The 19,003-nt window shown below is 40.8% G+C and overlaps 2 protein-coding genes across 8 annotated transcripts in view; one reads left to right on the top strand and one right to left on the bottom strand.

Moving 5' to 3' along the window:
• LOC117229120 (lachesin) overlaps positions 1–19,003 on the bottom strand; it is a 593,951-nt gene that overhangs the window by 184,429 nt on the left and 390,519 nt on the right. For 4 of the 7 annotated variants that reach the window (XM_033485304.2, XM_076523789.1, XM_033485305.2 and 1 more), the window contains one exon: positions 8,807–8,913. In XM_033485304.2, the coding sequence (XP_033341195.1) occupies positions 8,807–8,913 (107 nt within the window). Of the gene's footprint in view, positions 1–8,806; positions 8,914–13,413; positions 13,644–14,831; positions 15,806–19,003 lie in introns of those variants that run through there. The other 3 variants (XM_033485303.2, XM_033485307.2, XM_076523790.1) reach the window with 2 other exon arrangements.
• The window catches only part of FucTC (alpha-(1,3)-fucosyltransferase C), a 62,112-nt gene that overhangs the window by 25,037 nt on the left and 18,072 nt on the right, over positions 1–19,003 (top strand). The gene's annotated exons all lie outside the window — the stretch shown is intronic.

Genomic DNA, 19,003 nt, shown 5'->3' with positions numbered 1-19,003 from the left:
TACGAGGGACGAGAGACGAGCGTCGCAATACGTTCATGATATAGCTGAATCCCAGCCGCGATTACAGACCGCGATCGACGTTGTTCCGGTATCGTAAATATCCGGCGAACAATGTAACACTTGGCTTCGTTTTCCTCCGATCCCGCGTGGACTCGATATTCTCCGAGACCATCAATTAACGTTTACACTTGACGGTGTCGAATGAGACAATGAGACCCGCGACGGGGAAATTGTTAACCGTTTGGCCGCGGCAGATTTTGATGCACACCGCGTGCATCGAGTGCAACAACAACTTAACCCATTTTCGGTTCGAATAAGCGAAAAAGGACAAATGACATGATTATTTATTGATCTCGTAGAAAGTAGTTGACACAAGATTTACGGAGCAGTGAAAGCAGCTCTTTTATATTCGTTTATACGGTTTTTTACGTGTATTCGATAAATAACTTATAAACGCAATCGTGTCATAAATATCGTTGCAATCTGAATAATCGTGGATTAAAAAATTAGTGACCCGTCGTTTCGACGGTTCCCGAAAACCTAGTATTAAAAACCAACAAAGCTTTCCGATACAATCAAATATTTATATCACCTGATAATATAATGGCCATTAAAATGCAGTTATTTGAAGTAGTCGCAATTGTTAAATATCCGAAAATCTGCGATTATCGGCTATTCTTGTTGAGAAATTAAGTAAAATTGAAGCAGAGAAAGCAAATAGATCTTTGATGCAATATGATGCAACCGACGCATATTCTAGAACTTCATATACTTACGCATTGAAGATCGAAGAATACGATTACGATGGATTCCGCAAAAACGATTTAATTCGCGTTAGTATGTTTTTGCACCTATATCTCATATGACAAATCGACCGCACTACGAACGATGTGGGTGTATTTTCAGATTTTCATCGCAATTGTTGGAACACCGAACCGTATTATTAACGACCATTAATAATAATAATAATAATAATAATAATAATAATAATATAATAATTATATAATTATATATTATATATCATAATTATATAATATATAATATATAATTATTATTATATATATTATAATTATATAATATATAATATATAATTATTATTATATATATTATAATTATATAATATATAATATATAATTATTATTATATATATTATAATAATAATTATATTATTATTATAATTTCTAATAAAATCCGGTTATTTATAGGTGTCTATATATACAATAAGTGATAACAGTACGTCAGAAGCAAATTCTCAAAGCCCACAGTCGTCTAGGGGAGTTCAACGCTTGCTCGTACGTTCCAAGAAAAATTGCGTGAACTTTGTCTTGTTGGTCCTGTTACAAACGGAGCTCTCGAAGATTCGCATCGCTCGATAGAACCGAGGAAACATGAGTAACAAAGTGTCTACAAACAGTGTTGCAAGATTTACCTCGAAGAGGTTGGCGATTACGCGAATTCGTGTAACACTCAGCGACGTCTAACACTCATCCATTTTATACATACCACGAGGAATCTGTAGAAATGTTTTCCTTATCCTGGTAACATGAATCTTTATGCATAAGGGAAAGCACGTGAGTGGACAGCAGATCTTTACGCATTTATGTATCTCTAGGATTTCTGCTTTATTTTTACCACAAGGAATTTTATAGTCGGCAAATTGACTTTGTTCATCATGCTATGAAAATTGGGATCGAAGATCATCCATCAATTAATCCTTTCACTCACATTCCATTATTATGCCATTATTATATTATGCCAATTCCCTTGTATACATATGCATTATCCAAAATCAATACAGTTCTTCCACTTCTGGTAGAAGTGGAAACTCGGGTCGAAAGTAACAGTTCGAAAACCTATTAAAGTTACAACATCAGGCATTACTTGATCACGATATCTACGGCTCGCAACGAGTAATGTTTGAGTTATTAACAAAAATTGGAGATCGAGAAAAGTGTAATAACTGAACCGCGAATTCTATTCGTTTATAGCAAAAATAAGTAGACGAGATGTAACATTCCGACAACGTAACAAAAATCTGATGACAGTGTCGCGCCATCTTCAAGCCAATAGAATTATTGTAGAAGATTCAATTTATTATTATTATTATTTCATTTCTGTTTCTTGTAAATGATGTAGGAAATGTTTATTTTGCATAAAGATCCGCAGTCTAATTATAACCGTCCCGTGCCCGGGGGCCATTTTTGTTAATGCACGTGTTAATTGCGTATCTGCGTTGTTGAAGTAATCGTGTACACGTTGAAACAGTAGCATTACATAATACAGAGTGTCCCAAAATTATGGTACTTCCGAGACACTAGAGATTCCTGAAGTCATTCGAAGCAACTTTTTCCTGTACAAAATTTTTCTCCGAGCTATCGTTAACGAGTTATTAACGAAAAACACTGACCAATCAGAGGCGACCTCGGCTGGCGCGAGGCGGGCGAGCCAACGAGCAGTCGAAGCCTAGTTCCGCTCATTGGCTCGGCCCCCTAGCGCCAGCCGAGTGCTCGTCCCTCATTGGTCAGTGTTTTTCGTTAATAACTCGTAAACAAAGCCGCTGATTGCATTTTCGCTAAGGAAAAAGTTACTTCAAATAACCCCAGGAACCTCTCTACTCCCGGAAGTACCATAATTTACGGAAAACCTGTATATCCAAAGTTTGCAATGACGGTAATAGTTGATTTTTAATTATTCACAGTGCCACTTTCACTTTCGACTTCTGTCATTTTTACGTAGTCCATTTTCTATGCTTACTTCCATTTCATGCACATCGCTCGTACAACAGTCGATTAAACATCGATAAGTTTAGTATTGCAAAAATTAATGTCTAAAAGATATAACAATTTTTAGCGACGTCTCGGAGGGCAAAGGATGAATTCTTAGAGAATCGCTCTAGAGACAAACCTCTCGCCCATTTCGAATAGGAACGCTAACTTTCGCACTGGTTCTTTGCCGACGTACTTAGAGCAACAGAAGCTCGCGGCGACTTTTGCGGACCACCGATGTTTCCGGCGGCCATCTCGAAGACTGGTAGATTAGACTCCGGGAACAGTTTCGTCCGTTCAGCTCGCAATATCTCTGGTGCGCGGGCCGGGTGCCCCCCGGAGCAGCGTCTCGCTCGTTATCTCCGCCGATACGTTTGTTCGGTTCGCGGGAAAGGTCGATCGGTTGGTGCCCGGGGCACAGAGCTTCGTCACGGGGCAACTGATGCGTTTCCAATACCGATCGCCTCGTCGCGCCGCGCCCCGGTCGCATAACAGTGGTCCTGAATGGGCCGAACGGCGGGATGGATCGCCGCCGATAACGCCGAAGAATCTCTCACGGCGGATTCTTCGGCCCGGGAAGAAGAAAGGAGCCGGGAGAAATTACCGGCACGCCATATCGCGATGCCTTTCCACGGAATCGCGGTAATGCTAATAACGTCGGCACGATGGAACGATGGTAATTGAACGGGGAGAATCGACGGGCCGCGGCATCTCCAGCTTCCGATTACCGTCCCCTTCCGCCCCCTTTCTTCCTACCCCTGCCCCTCTCGCCCCGCTGCACTGCCCGCAGCATCCCATCTATCGTTCCTGCACCCGGTTTTAATGATTAACGACCACCGAGACGTAAATGCTCGAATAATGTGGAGCACGCGTTGCACTCCACCGGGTATTATCGCGATCCTGCGTTCCCCCGTAACCTGTTTCCCTTTTCTGCTTAATCGATGCCGTGCCGACAGGCGCTGATTTTCCGACCCTCCTCATTCTTGCCTCGCCCAGTGTTCCAACTATTTTAGAAATCGTAAATCCACCACTAATCGATCGAGCGACCCAACAATCCGCTTCGCGTATCCCGTGGTTGTTCGACTATTCTTTCATCGACCGCTCGCGGTTCGTTGTTTATTTATGTATTTATTTATTTACGGAGCCTTTATGCATATTAACAGTGGTAGTGCAGCGACGTATGTATAAGAAATTGGTACATTAACCCTCGGAAATGGCGAACTATTTTTGCAACGTTACCGTCGACGGTATTTATAGGAATTTTCTGAGCTGCATGCAACGATTTTTCAAAACATATTTTTGACGATAAACAGACTTATTAGCGTTTCTGGTGTTTCTAATGCGAGAGGGCCAGTCGATTCAGTTGCTGATTGGGTTAAATATTAAAATAGAAATTTATATATGAAATATATAATATAATAATAATATATATATATATATATAATATAATATAATATAATATAATATAATATAATATAATATAATATAATAATATAATCGCAGATCAATGTTTCATTTTCAACAATATTTTAAAAATATTTTATATTTGAATTTATATTAATATAATAATATATATAATATAAATTCAAATATAAAAATTAAAATATTTTTAAAATATTGTTGAAAATGAAACATTGATCTGCGATTTATCGACGCGCCGATAATTGTGATCATTAAATGCCATAGGACAGGTTTAACGTGAAAAGGGTATTAATTACCATCGAAGGATTCCGGTTAAAGGATCGGTGGATTTCGCAATTAACTGTATGAAAGCAACGGCAATAACGAAAGTATGGAACAAATATTTGCCGTGCGCGGAGCGCGTCTCTTTCTTCTCGCTTCTACTTGCTTATTGTTCCGTATTAACAGGTGGGATTATCATCCCGAAAGCCGGCCTCATTGTTCCCAGCTGCCGAGTATTTGGGTTTCATATTTTCCGGTCTTGTTTTCTTTTTTCTGCATACGAACCGCGCGCCGCACCAGGAACTACGTCATCCGGATCGATCGACGCATCATTTATTAACGGATCAGCCGTAATCGGGAATATTCATTATCCTTCCGATATTCTGTCGTGTTAATAATGCACGCCGGTCCATTTTCTCGTTGGTCCGAGCCGGTCTCAACGACGCGCTGTTTTATTCACTCTTGCGGTTTTAGTGCGCGCCTGTCTTGCCCGGCAAGCACGTCACAAGATTAACGAAAATAAAATTGGAAACGTTTTGCCGGAGTCCGGCCGGCATCCTCTAGAGGAGGCAGAGTTGCAGGAGACTGACCGATGGTCCCGTTCGTGAATGTTTAACGCCTTCGCACTAATGCAGGACGCGCGATAATAAAATTAATATACGGTGGAAAAATTGGTAACATTGAAGCATTCGATGCTTAGGCCGATGAAGAGTTACAGTAAATTCTTTCTAATTTTCCTTCGACTTGTAAACAAAAATAGGCAATTTGGGAAGCGGAGATACGATTATTCGAGCATCGCAGCTGATTTTTATAGTTGCCGATCGCCAACAATTATAGAAACGAGCTGCAAGGCTCGAATAATTGCCAAATTGTCCATTTTCATACACGATCTGAGCGCCATTTAGGCAAAATTTACTGTACCTCCTTATTGAATGGTCTACTAGGTAACGTAATTTTTTTATTTCATGAAAAGTGGAGACATAGTTTAGGGTCTTTCCGGGAATGAAAGACAAAGTAAGAGTTACAGTAAATTCTCCCTAATTTTCTTTCGACTTGTAAACAAAAATGGGCATTTTGGGAAGTGGAGATACGATTATTTGAGCCTCGCGGCTCATTTTTATTTTTGCCGATCGCCAACAATTATAGAAACGAGCTGCAAGGCTCGAATAATTGCCAAATTGTCCATTTTCGTGCACGATCTGAGCGCCATTTAGGCAAAATTTACTGTACCTCCTTATTGAATGGTCTACTAGGTAACGTAATTTTTTTATTTCATAAGAAGTGGAGACATAGTTTAGGGTCTTTCCGGGAATGAAAGGCAAAGTAAGAGTTACAGTAAATTCTCCCTAATTTTCTTTCGACTTGTAAACAAAAATAGGCAATTTGGGAAGCGGAGATACGATTATTCGAGCATCGCAGCTGATTTTTATAGTTGCCGATCGCCAACAATTATAGAAACGAGCTGCAAGGCTCGAATAATTGCCAAATTGTCCATTTTCGTGCACGATCTGAGCGCCATTTAGGCAAAATTTACTGTACCTCATTATCGAATGGTCTACTAGATAACGTAGCTTTTTATTTCATGGAAAGTGGAGACATGGTGTATAGTCTTTCCGGGAATGAAAGGCAAAGTAAGAGTTACAGTAAATTCTCCCTAATTCTCTTTCGACTTGTAAACAAAAATGGGCATTTTGGGAAGTGGAGATACGATTATTTGAGCCTCGCGGCTCATTTTTATTTTTGCCGATCGCCAACAATTATAGAAACGAACTGCAAGGCTCGAATAATTGCCAAATTGTCCATTTTCGTGCACGATCTGAGCGCCATTTAGGCAAAATTTACTGTACCTTATTATCGAATGGTCTACTAGATAACGTAGCTTTTTATTTCATGGAAAGTGGAGACATGGTGTATAGTCTTTCCGAGAATTAAAGGCAAAGTGATCAACAGCGAGTGTCGTAAAATATTGAAGAAATGGGACGGATGTTAAAGCATAGTGTTTGGAACTGCGTGGATAGCTTCGAGTGACTTGTGTTTACTTCTGAGATTCCTGGAAGTCCTGCGCAGCCGAAAGAGAGAGCGTGAGCGAGTGAGAGAGCGAGTGAGAGGGAGGGAAAGAGAATAAATAATAGCCAGACGGAACGTATGCAAGAGGGATGACGGCAGGGTGGGGGAATGGTAAGAAAATGCAATAAAGAGAAAAAGGAAAGAAAGAGAGAAGATTTGAAGTATGGAAAATCTGATTGAGAAAGTCGGAGAAAGTCGGAGAAAGTCGGGGAAAGTCATACGTTATCGTTATCGTTGTCTTTATTCAAGAAAAGTTGTAGCGAAGTGGAGACTCGTTGTGTTATCTTTTTGTCAATAAATTATCATCGTCATTGTTATTTAAATGGTGTGTCGTTCGTTTCGCTCCTGTGACCCGTAGGATTTTCTTAAAATAATCCCTACAGTGGGTAAAATAAAATGGCGTACAAAGTATTTGATTTAAACGTGACTATAAATAAATGTCTTAAATGTCGTTGAACATTATGCGCGCGCGTTACGGGAGCTCGTAGCTGTCACGGGTTAGTCACTTAAGGGATTAATGGAGGACGAAGTAAGTAGGTAAGATAATTTAATGTCAAATTGCGGCAGCGGGGGTGACGAGGGTGTATGTGGAAATTATAGGACCCGCAGGAACAGGATTAAAAGAGGAGGACAGCTCGAGCAATTTAGAACAACACGGGGCTTAGAACAACAATAGGGGTTGAAGGCCGGTCTAATTGGTAGACGTAACATGTCGGCCAGGGTGTAAAAAATTATAGCACCTGCGGAGTCCGAATTACCGAAAAAGGCTGGTACGCGTTGTTGTTGCGCAATGGGTGGGCCGAATAAAATTGCGTTTACAGCCTACGAACAAATTGTGGCAGTGGGTCAGCGAAATTAACAGAAATAAAAGCGAAATAGTCTTGATACGATTAAGCGGCCCTGTCGGCCAATATGAATTAAAGAGATGGGAAATGACCGGCCAGAAAGTTTGAGTACGTAAGTGAACAGAATTAACTCGGACATTTCACAGTTTACGGAACAGTAAATTCTTCCTAATTTTTCTTCAGCTTGTAAATGAAAATGGACAGTTTGGGAAGAGGTGGTACGATTATTCGAGCCTTGCACCTCGTTTTTATAATCGTTATAATCGTGTAATAATCGTATCTTCTCTTCCCAGATTGTCCATTTTTGTTTACAAGTCGTAGGAAAATTAGGGAGAATTTTGCTGTACTTCCATTTTATGTGACCTATTGTATCGGATACGATAAATGCGGTAAATACGGCAAATGCGATAAATACGTTAAATGCAATAAATACGGTAAATGCGATAAATAAAAAACACAATAAATACAATAAATAGAATAAATACAATAAATAGAATAAATGCAATAAATACAATAAATGCAATAAATGCAGTAAATACAATTAATACAATTAATACAATAAATACAATAAATGCAATAAATACAATAAATGCAGTAAATGCAGTAAATGCAATAAATACAATAAATACAATAAATACACAAATATGTACGCTAGTGACGCAGTTAAGGACAGCATAGTCGAAGGTCTTTTTCGAGGCAGCCTTTTATGATTGCACGAACACAGTTCGTGGAATTGCGGATGCTTGTATAGCGTTTCGTGGTACCGATGCATCAGGAGTGGAAACTGCGAATACTTGAGAAACACGCTGCAGTCGTCCCGCCACGGCATTACAATGCGTCTGCATTTATTATTTAGCAGAGCGCGTTGCGTAATAATGGAGTCTTGGACGCAGCTTACGTAAGCGCCAACTCCCGCCTGCATACTGCATTTCGCTGCAGTGCATCGCGCCGCGCCGCGCCACGCCACGCCACGCCGCGTACCCAGCCGGAGAGACAGCCGACCGGGCAAAGGTGTGCGCGGCTGTGCGTGAATTCGAGCGCTATAATGCTTTTTACACAGCGCTTTCGCGTTTCTCCATTTTTCATTACAGCCAGTAGTTTTCCAGAGTCGAGTCCGTCCCGATCGATCTTACGATGCGACGCGCGCGCGGCGAAACGTCGATTTCCGTCTGCCCTTTGAACCTCGGAAGTTAATTCCGGCCGGGCGAAACAAGATATTTGCCAGCAAATTTCCATGGTTAAATTTGTCATTTCACGGAATCGGTACCCACGGTCGGGGCCCGCTTTGTGCGCGAACGATCGATCGAATTTCTTTCGCCTTTGAAACGGCGCGAGCATTTCCGACCGAGCGAGTCTCTGGTGTTAATAAAAAAAAAAAGAGAGAGGGGTTTTTATCTGTACCATTTTACCAGCCAATAGACCCAATAGACTGTCGGATTTAATTACCTTGTAATTACCGAGGTTTTCGACGACACAGGGTAGGCTGACGTCTCTCCCCACTGGCACGGTGACGTTCGGTATTGGCTCGGCAAACATCGGTTGATCCGACAGCGCTGCAATCAAACGAGACTTTGTTAGCGTCTAATTTTCTAATACCGATCGGGGGGGGGGGGTGCATCGAATCGGGAGATGCGACGGTCGCGAAAAAATAAATTACCGCGTCCTCTATATTCTTTGCTCTTCCGTGCTGACATAATAATAGGAATAATAATTTCTTTCTTTTCATTCGTGTGTACAGGTAAAGAAACCTTTTTGTTATGAAAAAGGAGGCGAGAGAAAGACATTTTGCATAGTCGTCACACGAATACAATACCAATGAACATAAAAGTATGTACATGATAATGCAATTCTCTCTCTTTCTCGTTATTCCTTCTTCTGTAACAGAGAGCTTTTTATTGGAATACGCGAATAAATAAATTATTATTATTAATTGTTACAATACAAAGAGTAAAGAATAGCGTAGAATATAATATATATAATAAATATACATATATATATATATATATATATATATATATATATATATATATATGTATATTGTAACAATGGTGATTCCTTCTACGCTATATATATAACGTAGAATATAATATATATAATAAATATACATATATATTATATTCTACGCTATTCTTATTTATTTATTTATTATATACATTATATATACATATATTTTCGTTAAGGAAAAAGTTACTTCAAATGACCTCAGGAATCACCATTTTCCCGGTATTAACATAACTATGGAACACCCTGTATAGATGATTCAAAAATCTGTATCAACCTCCCGATCATCTCGATCCGCAATATTATCGATTCATCGATACCATCGATTGTCAGCGATCATCTTCCATTTTCGTTCCGTTTGCATCGCACCAACAGGAAGTTGTCGAAAAGGGTAACGCTCCCCGAAAAGGTCGAAGGATACCTTCCTACTTGTAAACGCGGCGTCGACCCAAATAGAAGAAGAGGATGACGAACGAGGTGGACGCGGGGAGGACTATGGCGGCGGTTGTACAAGCTTCCAAAGAAGAACGCGGGGGAAGAGGAAGCGACGGCGGAAGAGGAAGAGGGTCACCGCGAGGAGTCACACCAGTCAAGAAATCCTTTGGGAAAGTTTCAGGACTGGTCAAGAGTGAAGTAAGAGGGCAGTTGGTTGATCGCTCGGCTGGAAAAGGGAAACCGTCGATTCCATTTCTCGACTGTATTTGCCGGAAGTGCGCGCGGCGAAGCGGAGACGGCAGGAAGCCGCGCGACGCGTCGTCATTTCGCGATAAGCCTCCTCTGTCTCGCGCGAACCCAGGAATTACTCTCGCTGCAAAAATGCCGGTAAACTGTTCTATCTAAACTGGCTTTTACCGAGTGTGCATTAACGCGGTCGAATCGAGGCGAAATAACGGAGGCAATGAAACCGTCTCGCCAGGAACGATCTCCTGACCAGGCTCGATTGGCTGGACCAACATATTGCCGCGTTGTGCATAATCTCGGGAACATGACACGATAACGTTGATTTTCTTTCAACGTCAGTTACGATATTAGAATGTCCGAATATTGTTCAAAGTTTGTTCGAAACAGCTTTACGTCGGATTATCGGAAACTTTTTAGAAATCGCGGCAACGGCGGATTACTCGCACCTTGAAAGCCTGCAAAATGTTTCTGCACTAAATGTTTTACGCTAAATACTTTAATTGGATTAAATAGAATTATTTCATAATTCTACTATGCTAGTAGAATGATGCTGCACCATTATTGCACGATATTTGCGAGGAAAGCACTTTCTTAATGCAAGTTTCTCTCGACATGTTTCTTTGACACGAGAATATAGGTCAGTTTGTCATACCTATTTCTTCCGAGATACTACTGTCTATGACGAAACATTAATCCAGCTTACTCGCATACATATTCAGGAGCACGAGAATAAGGTGCGATTCGTTTCGAAGAAAATAGAAGTGTGATCTTTCGCTTTCCGCAATTGCCGTATAAATTGCGGCAGCGATAAATTCGACCGCGGGCCGGTCGACCGATCTCTCGGCTCGAGGCTTCTTAAATTCCGATTATGATTGATGCTGCTTCGCTTAGAGTTCCGCTGGTAGAGCAAGCCCGCAGATAGCGACTCGACGACGGATAGAAGCGTGATTAATGGGAAGAATTAATCGCGTGGTCGTATCGGTAGCCGGCGCAACGCGGATTCGCCGTGGATGCCGCTCGGTCTTCGAGGTCGTCTCGTAAGACCGTACGAGACGCGGAGGATCGTTAGCCCGGCAGGTTTGCCTACGTTCCGAGGCGGAATCCCCCCGAGAAGCCTCCCGGACGGATCGCGGAGGCCGCAAGGAAGTTAACTTGCCCGGCCCCGAATTATTATTTAGTGTACGAAGACGAATCGCCGTGCTCTCGGCGTAGTCGGGCCGAGGCCGGGCCGACCGTCCCGAATACGCTCGGCTGTATTCCCTGCGCGGAATAGATTAGAGGCCCGCCGGGTAACATCGAAAAGACCGCGGCAAATTAAGCTCCCGACGGATTCCCTTTTGTTCCATTACGTTAATAAAACACGCGGGCTTCGATCGGGCTTCGCTGAACGGCCAGAAATATTTCATGAGAGCAGGTTAGGAGCGACAGCGCACAGATATGATTGCTTTCCTGGGAAATACGATTTTTGCGCCGATATCGAGCGATTACGCATCAATATCGGGCAATCGAGCTTCGAGAAGACTCCTTCGAGGAAACATCCCCGTTGCTCTCGTTCGCATTTATTCCGATTACACAACTCAGGGTTTTACCGTTAACGCGTTCACTGCCGTAACGGTTACGCGAGACATAGAAAATCGGTACGTCTTGTTTGGAAGGATAGAAAGATCTGCGACAGCAATCGTTTTCGTAACCTTTTGTAGAGCATGGCCGACCGATGACGAATCGATACAACGACAGGAAATTGGTATTACGAAAACAAAGTGTTAATCTTCTCGTAATACCAATTTCCTGTCGTTGTATCGATTCGACAGCAGTTGGCCAGGCTCTATAAAAGGTTACGAAAACGATTGCTATCACAGATCTTTCTTTCCTTCTCCAGTGGTGATTTTGACATGCCACTAAAAATTGCTATAGCATATATATATTCCAAATATATATTATTTTTATTGTTATTATATTATATATATTATATATAATATATATATTCCAAAATCATTCTGACAGCATCAAATTTGTTTCTATTTAAGAAATTGTTAAAGCGCGCAAAATAAAAAGCTAAAATGAAAGCCAAGAAGGAAAAAGCCATTTCTCTATTAAAAATGAAAACCTAAGATGAAATTAAATCAGCTAAAAGCGAGGTTATTAGCGACTCTTGTAAATAAAATTAAACGAAGTGTAGGATTTGTTTATTTATAAACGACGGGAAACCTGTCGCAATGACGGAACACCTATTTGCACCAAGTAAGTTCTAAATGACGTTATTAGCGTCGCTCGTGACTAATTAGAAAAAACTGTGAAACATACAATTTACAACTGTGTAACATACAATTTAATGGATGTACGTATAACAGATACGACTAATACATACGTATGTAGATACGATTCCTGACCTGTCTTAAAAATAACCTGTTCTCATAATGTCGTTGCTCGAGCCTTTCATTAGAATCAACTCGATCGCAGCGGTAAATTTCAACTCTGTAGTTTCGATTAGAATGACTAACTTAATTCGTGGGGTATTTCAAGGCTGACTGTTCCGTAGTCCATTAAGGAATTACATCCCTTTCAAGATGTTTTCTTTGAGATTTTGTTTAAGTTCGTATTTTCCAAAAGAATTGATTTAAGTACCCAAAAACACGTATAATAAACCCTGCACACTTCACTCGGATTGCTTTATGTGTTTATCACATGCACGCGATAAGCTTGTAATAAACTATTGCTATTCCATAATAGAAAGTGTCGCTATTAATTAGCAAAAACCGGTTGCATACTGTGCAACAGTGTTTTCAATCAAAAGTCCCAAGAAAGTCATCTTTTACGACCACTAAAAAGGATACAACCCTTTAATTCGACCGGGTGTCCGCGGGAAAAAATTTCGTCCGCGAAACTACGAAATTCGTTCCACGAATCTCGCGATCTCGCATGCCGAGCGCGTTGCGTGCAGGTTGCAGCGCGTTGCGCAACCGGCGATGCACACAGATACCGCAACGGGAGAGCGCGGAAAACGGTCGCTCGTTCCGTTCTTAATCCGCCGAGACAGCGAGTCGTGCACCGAACGCGGGGGACTTTATAATCGCGATATCGAGCCGCGGATAATTCTGCCGGAGACGATCGACCGCGATCGAACGACGCGACGCGGCGAACAAAGTTGCAGCGGGCGCTAAGCCGGCCCACTTTCTCGTGGGAAACCGCTTAATCGGGAAATCTTTGTCTCTATTTTCCTCGCGCTCTCGATGCCTCCGAGCGGGATAACAGCCAGCAATTCTCCGACATCGGAGCAACCACCTGCCTCGATAATAGCCGCGACGCGGTCCCGGGCCTCCCCGACGATTGCATCGGAACACTGTAATCGTTTGTGTATTTTCTGACGTTACCTGGAAGTTCCTCTAGCTGCCCGGTATCGGAGCCCGTCGGTTTCGGAGCGATTAAATCGCGAACAACATGCGTCATCATGCACCATGATAACCTTGCGGTTTACCCTGACCGCCAAATGGCTTCCTTTCCACCAATTTATCGCCCGGATTGATCGAACGGGACTGATATTCATCTATGACCTCGTTGTTCCTGCAAACGACAGCCTATGCTCGAACCAGGCTACACACGAAGACACATCCTTACCGCGCCGAAACAATTTTCTTTTTGCTTCGTTCCACCAGGAGACGCAACGGAACAAAGTCTGATGGCGAACGGGGTAACCTTTCGCCGCTATTATTAAACGTCTGCGCTCGAGCACCTCGGCTAAATGTCACAGCAACTCGATCTACGTTTCAGGCATGTATGCGATAAGTAGGACACGGATCTTTATGCAAATTCTTATCTTCGCGCGTCGTTATTAACGCGTTCAAGCGCCGACATTCGACTACTACACAATACCCACGAGGTCAAAGCAATTTAGTTAATTAAACCGAAACTGGAAAGTTAATGTTTGTCATAGCGGATGACATCAGAACTCTTTCGCATCCGAAACGTCCTAGTCAAATTCAGTTTGTTCCAATATGAGCCGTTTATTTTGAAAGTGGCATAAGTCACTTTGTTCTAAACACGTTTCAAAATATGGATGCTAACTTTCGAGAAGATTTACTTGTATTTGTTATCTCGGGATACTGATATTTTTCTCGGTATAAATAATTTCGCATAAACATTAAAAAATCACCACTTTTCATTACGGTAAAGTGACTTAAGCCACTTTCAAAATAAACGGCTCATATATTACAATGAAAATGAATTTTCCAAATTAGTGAAGAATTAGTGTCACCCATATGTGACCGACGCGGCGCTTAACGTGTTAAACGAGCGGTTTGTTCGCGTGCAAAAATGTCAGAAAGACGAGTGAAATTAATTGTAAAGTTACTGTGAATTGACCTAACTCTGAATTATCTTAACGATAAAGATCAGCGAACAGCACATATGTTGGTAAATAATAACACTCCTTGTTTCTCGCAATGAGGAAAATGTGACTTACGCCATTGCGATTCTGAACCATTCGAAAACATAAATGTTACCTTCGTTAACTAAATCATCGTGAAGAGAACATGAAAATGCTATTTGGTCAAGGTTAATTGAAACGTTTCTTACATTCGAAGAATCCGTAGATAAACGCGTAAATATTTAATAAACATTTAATAAAACTTCTGGCGAGACTTCGCTTATCTAAGTAATGTATGGTTCAAGGGTCAAGGCGCTAAAAACATCGTTGAGTAATCAAACAAAGAGACTTCGAATTGAGACGGACGTTTCGTTGCGACTAACACACCGTCGTCGCGTCCCTTTGTCCATCAATCATTGGTCTGACCTTTCGTGCACGATGTCTTCGTTAATCGTCGCTTGTCTTCGGCCTGGCGACCGATGCATTTCGGTCATTGACATTCTGCATTCTTCGCTGCACGCATCCGCCCACGTACTTTTCGGCGGTGATCATTAAAACATCCGTTCTCTGCACGCGCACGTGTTCAATTGCCGAGTGTTTTCGCGGACTCTTTGTAAATCCCCGAGCCAAATTGGAGAGAAAAAAACGCGGCACGGTTTTGCGCCAATCAATAGCGCTTTTTAACACTTAACGGACGGGCTGCTTTTTCTGGCTTCCCGTCTTTGGAAGACCAAACGGTGGAACGTAAATTTACGAAGCCCGTCCATGAAGCGTTCGACCGATAAAAATGTTGTCTTCAGATAAAAATATCAACCGCTATGTAGGTTTAAAATAATTTGAATTTTTATCTCGCTAGAAATATCATTACACACGAAGAATAAGTGTCTCGAACTTATCGGACAACGCAAGTTGCAAATCACTTTAGCCGGAATGCGCAGTTTGCATAATTTAAAAAATTATTTACAGTCTGCATTGACAGATAAGTTTAATATAACACGTCTTCGTTTATAAAAATGTTTTCAACGATAGGAAAAAATTCGAATTGCTACTTTAACTGGCGATAGTGGCGAATCTTTTTATTTTAACAAAAATGTTTGTTTTTCTTGTTTCGACAGTATCTTCTTAGGAAGCATAAAGAACTATTAAATGTTCATTCTAATCATTTCTTTGTACCTACTGCAGTTTTAAAGATGTGTAGATAACTACAAAAATACTTACAATACATACATAAGGGGTGTTCTGACCTTGAAGAATTGCGGTCGATAATAAAAATGACTCAAAACTTCTTTTAACATCCCCAACAAACTCGCACGATTTCGGAAAAAATCAGAACTTTTGCGTTTTCGAACTCCCTTGTTAATGTGCTTTTTTATAAATTCTTTAACTATTATTATTATTATTCATAAAATTTGTATACATATTATCTTCTCAAACTTTACCAAATCACATCAACTTGGCTCAGTATTTTTCGCTCAGATACAATATTTTCGGCCGCCACTAATAAATAAATAAAACCTCGATTTCTTGCAAGGAGAGGTCCCCAGGTTTGACGCGACTTTTTGATGACATTTGGTACAGTGATAGTACTCGTAAAGCTGAATCCAATGATACCCGGTTTTAGGGGAAGACGGTTTATAGTTTTTGAGATAATTAATATTAAAGTTGCCTAATAAAAGACCAGAAAGACGCGTTGGATCACAGCGAGTGGAACCGGGCTGCAGGGAGGGTAGTGGGGGGTCTCGCACGTCGCGATAAGGCGGGCTACCTGATAGCGACCTGCGAGGCACCCCCCACTCCGCCGTAATCCAGCGCGTCTCTCTAGCCTTTTATTAGCAACTTATCCCTAAAACTTATCTCATCGAAAAATGGGCGTCAACCCTGGGGTCCACTCCTCATTAGTGTGCTCCTTCATGAATTATTACTATTGTCATTATTATTATTATTATTATTCATAAAATTTGTATACGTATTTCTTCTCAAACCTTACAAAATCACAATAACTTGGCTCAGTATTTTTCGCTCAGGTACAATATTTTCAGCCATCGCTAATAAATAAACGAAACCTCGATTAACCTACTTATTGATCGAAATAACCTCGATATCCGTTTTCTCAAACCTTATCAAACATCGTCGTACGGGGGCCCACTCCTCATTAGAGTGCTCCTTCATGAATTATTATTATTGTCATTATTATTATTATTATTATTATTCATAAAATTTGTATACGTATTTCTTCTCAAACCTTACCAAATCACACCAACTTGGCTCAGTATTTTTCGCTCAGGTACGACATTTTCAGCCGTCGCTAATAAATAAACGAAACCTCGATTAACCTACTTATTGATCGAAATAACCTCGATATCCGTTTTCTCAAACCTTATCAAACATCGTCGTACGGGGGTCCACTCCTCATTAGAGTGCTCCTTCATGAATTATTACTATTGTCATTATTATTATTATTATTATTATTACTATTGTCATTATTATTATTATTATTATTATTACTATTGTCATTATTATTATTATTATTATTATTATTACTATTGTCATTATTATTATTATTATTATTATTATTACTATTGTCATTATTATTATTATTATTATTATTACTATTGTCATTATTATTATTATTATTATTATTCATAAAATTTGTATACGTATTTCTTCTCAAACCTTACAAAATAACAATAACTTGGCTCAGTATTTTTCGCTCAGGTACGACATTTTCAGCCGTCGCTAATAAATAAACGAAACCTCGATTAACCTACTTATTGATCGAAATAACCTCGATATCCGTTTTCTCAAACCTTACCAAACATCGTCGTGCAAGAAACGAGCCGACGGCACATCGGCGGCTAAAGATATCGAAGGTCGAGCGACGATGTGCCGGCGATAGTGCGTTTAAAGGGACGAAGTTGGAACGCAGGGTGGGTTTAAAGCGCCGAGCAAACGGTACAGGGCTTTTTACGTCATCGGAGGCAGAAACGTTTCACCGGGAACAAGTTGGAGCACGCAGCTGCAGGATGAGTCACGTTTGCCCGAGGTTGCCGGTGATTCTTGTCGACGCAGGAAAGCGTAGCCCTCAGCTGTCGGCGACAGCTGGCTTGCGACGGGCACGTGTCCCTTCCAATTTCGAGGTTCTGGTACAGCTTCGCTCAAAACTGTCTGGACCCCCTTTTTCATCCTCGTATCTGCTACTTCGAATACTTCAGCTCCCGTTGCGATACAGTAATGTCTCCCTAACTGACGCTCAGATTCTGCACAAAAATGGACAATTTGGGAAGAGGAGATGCCATTATTCGAGCCTTGCAGCTCGTTTTTATAGTTGTTGACAATTCGCGACTATAAAAATGAACCCCAAGGATCGAATAATCGTCTCTGTTCTCCTTAAATTGTCCATTTTTGTGGGCAATCTGCGCGTCAATTAGAGAGACATTACTATAGTTGCAACGAATGCGGAATTGGGTCAGAGATGTGCAACGAATAGGATACTGAATCTTTTGTGCTCGAGAGATGACTCTGAGGCAACGGTGAACATTTCCGAAATAATGAAGAACTGTCGGAAGTGTTGCATGTGTCACAAGACACAATTCCGTATGCATAAAATGCACTAAATTCTCTCTAATCGAGGCTTAGATTGATACACTCGGAATCATTTGAACTCTAAATCCAGAATAGTTTTTCTAACTCACGGTATTTCCATATTGTACTATTATAATATTATATTATATATAATATATACATTATACATAGAATATTTCCATATTTAAATTCTCCCTAATTGACACTCAGCTTGGAAACGAACATGGACAATTTGGGGAGAGCCGATACGATTATTCGAGCCTCGCGGCGATTGTCAACAACTATAAAAACGAGCCGCAATACTTCTTCCCAAATTGTCCATTTTCGTTTCGAAGCCGAATGTCAATTAGGGAGAATTTAAATATAGTATATTAATGTGTATTATATTATTGTATGTGTATTACATTATATAATATGTATAATGTATATATTATATATAATATAATATTATAATAGTATAATATGGAAATACCGTGATTTAGAAAAAGTATTCTGGACATAGAGTTCAAATGATTCCAAGTGCGATGGATCAAGCATAAAGTAAACACGGAAACTGCTACGATAAGGAAAAACGACTGATAAAGTACAACGATGACTCAGAAACGCGAACCTTGCTTGCTGCATTTCTTCGACGCAGGGTGGAGATGCCACTTCGTATCGAGAAACGGCGATCGTAGACGAATAGGCAGGCAATGTTACGATTATTATGCCTATCCAAACAAACGAGTCAGGAAGTGTGAAACGAACGACTGCGCAGTGCTCGCGCAATCGATGCCGATGCTCGTAGCTGTTGATTGTTAAATATGTACCAAGAAGTAGTTTATACTTGCGGATGCATACAAACAAACATGCAATTCCTCTCCATAATTTCGATACCTTTTTATGATCATTTTTTTTTTATACCATCGTATCCGTCCCGTTCCGATCAAACCAACGGCGAACACGGTACAATTACGACCGCAATTACTTGCGGCACAAGCGTTTAAAGTCTCGGATTTCATCTCATTACGCAAGCG

Source organism: Megalopta genalis, chromosome 7, assembly GCF_051020955.1.
Source record: "Megalopta genalis isolate 19385.01 chromosome 7, iyMegGena1_principal, whole genome shotgun sequence".
Lineage (NCBI taxonomy): Eukaryota > Metazoa > Arthropoda > Insecta > Hymenoptera > Halictidae > Megalopta > Megalopta genalis.
Note: the sequence above shows the minus strand (reverse complement) of the source record. Positions and strands in the feature narration are given on the sequence as shown.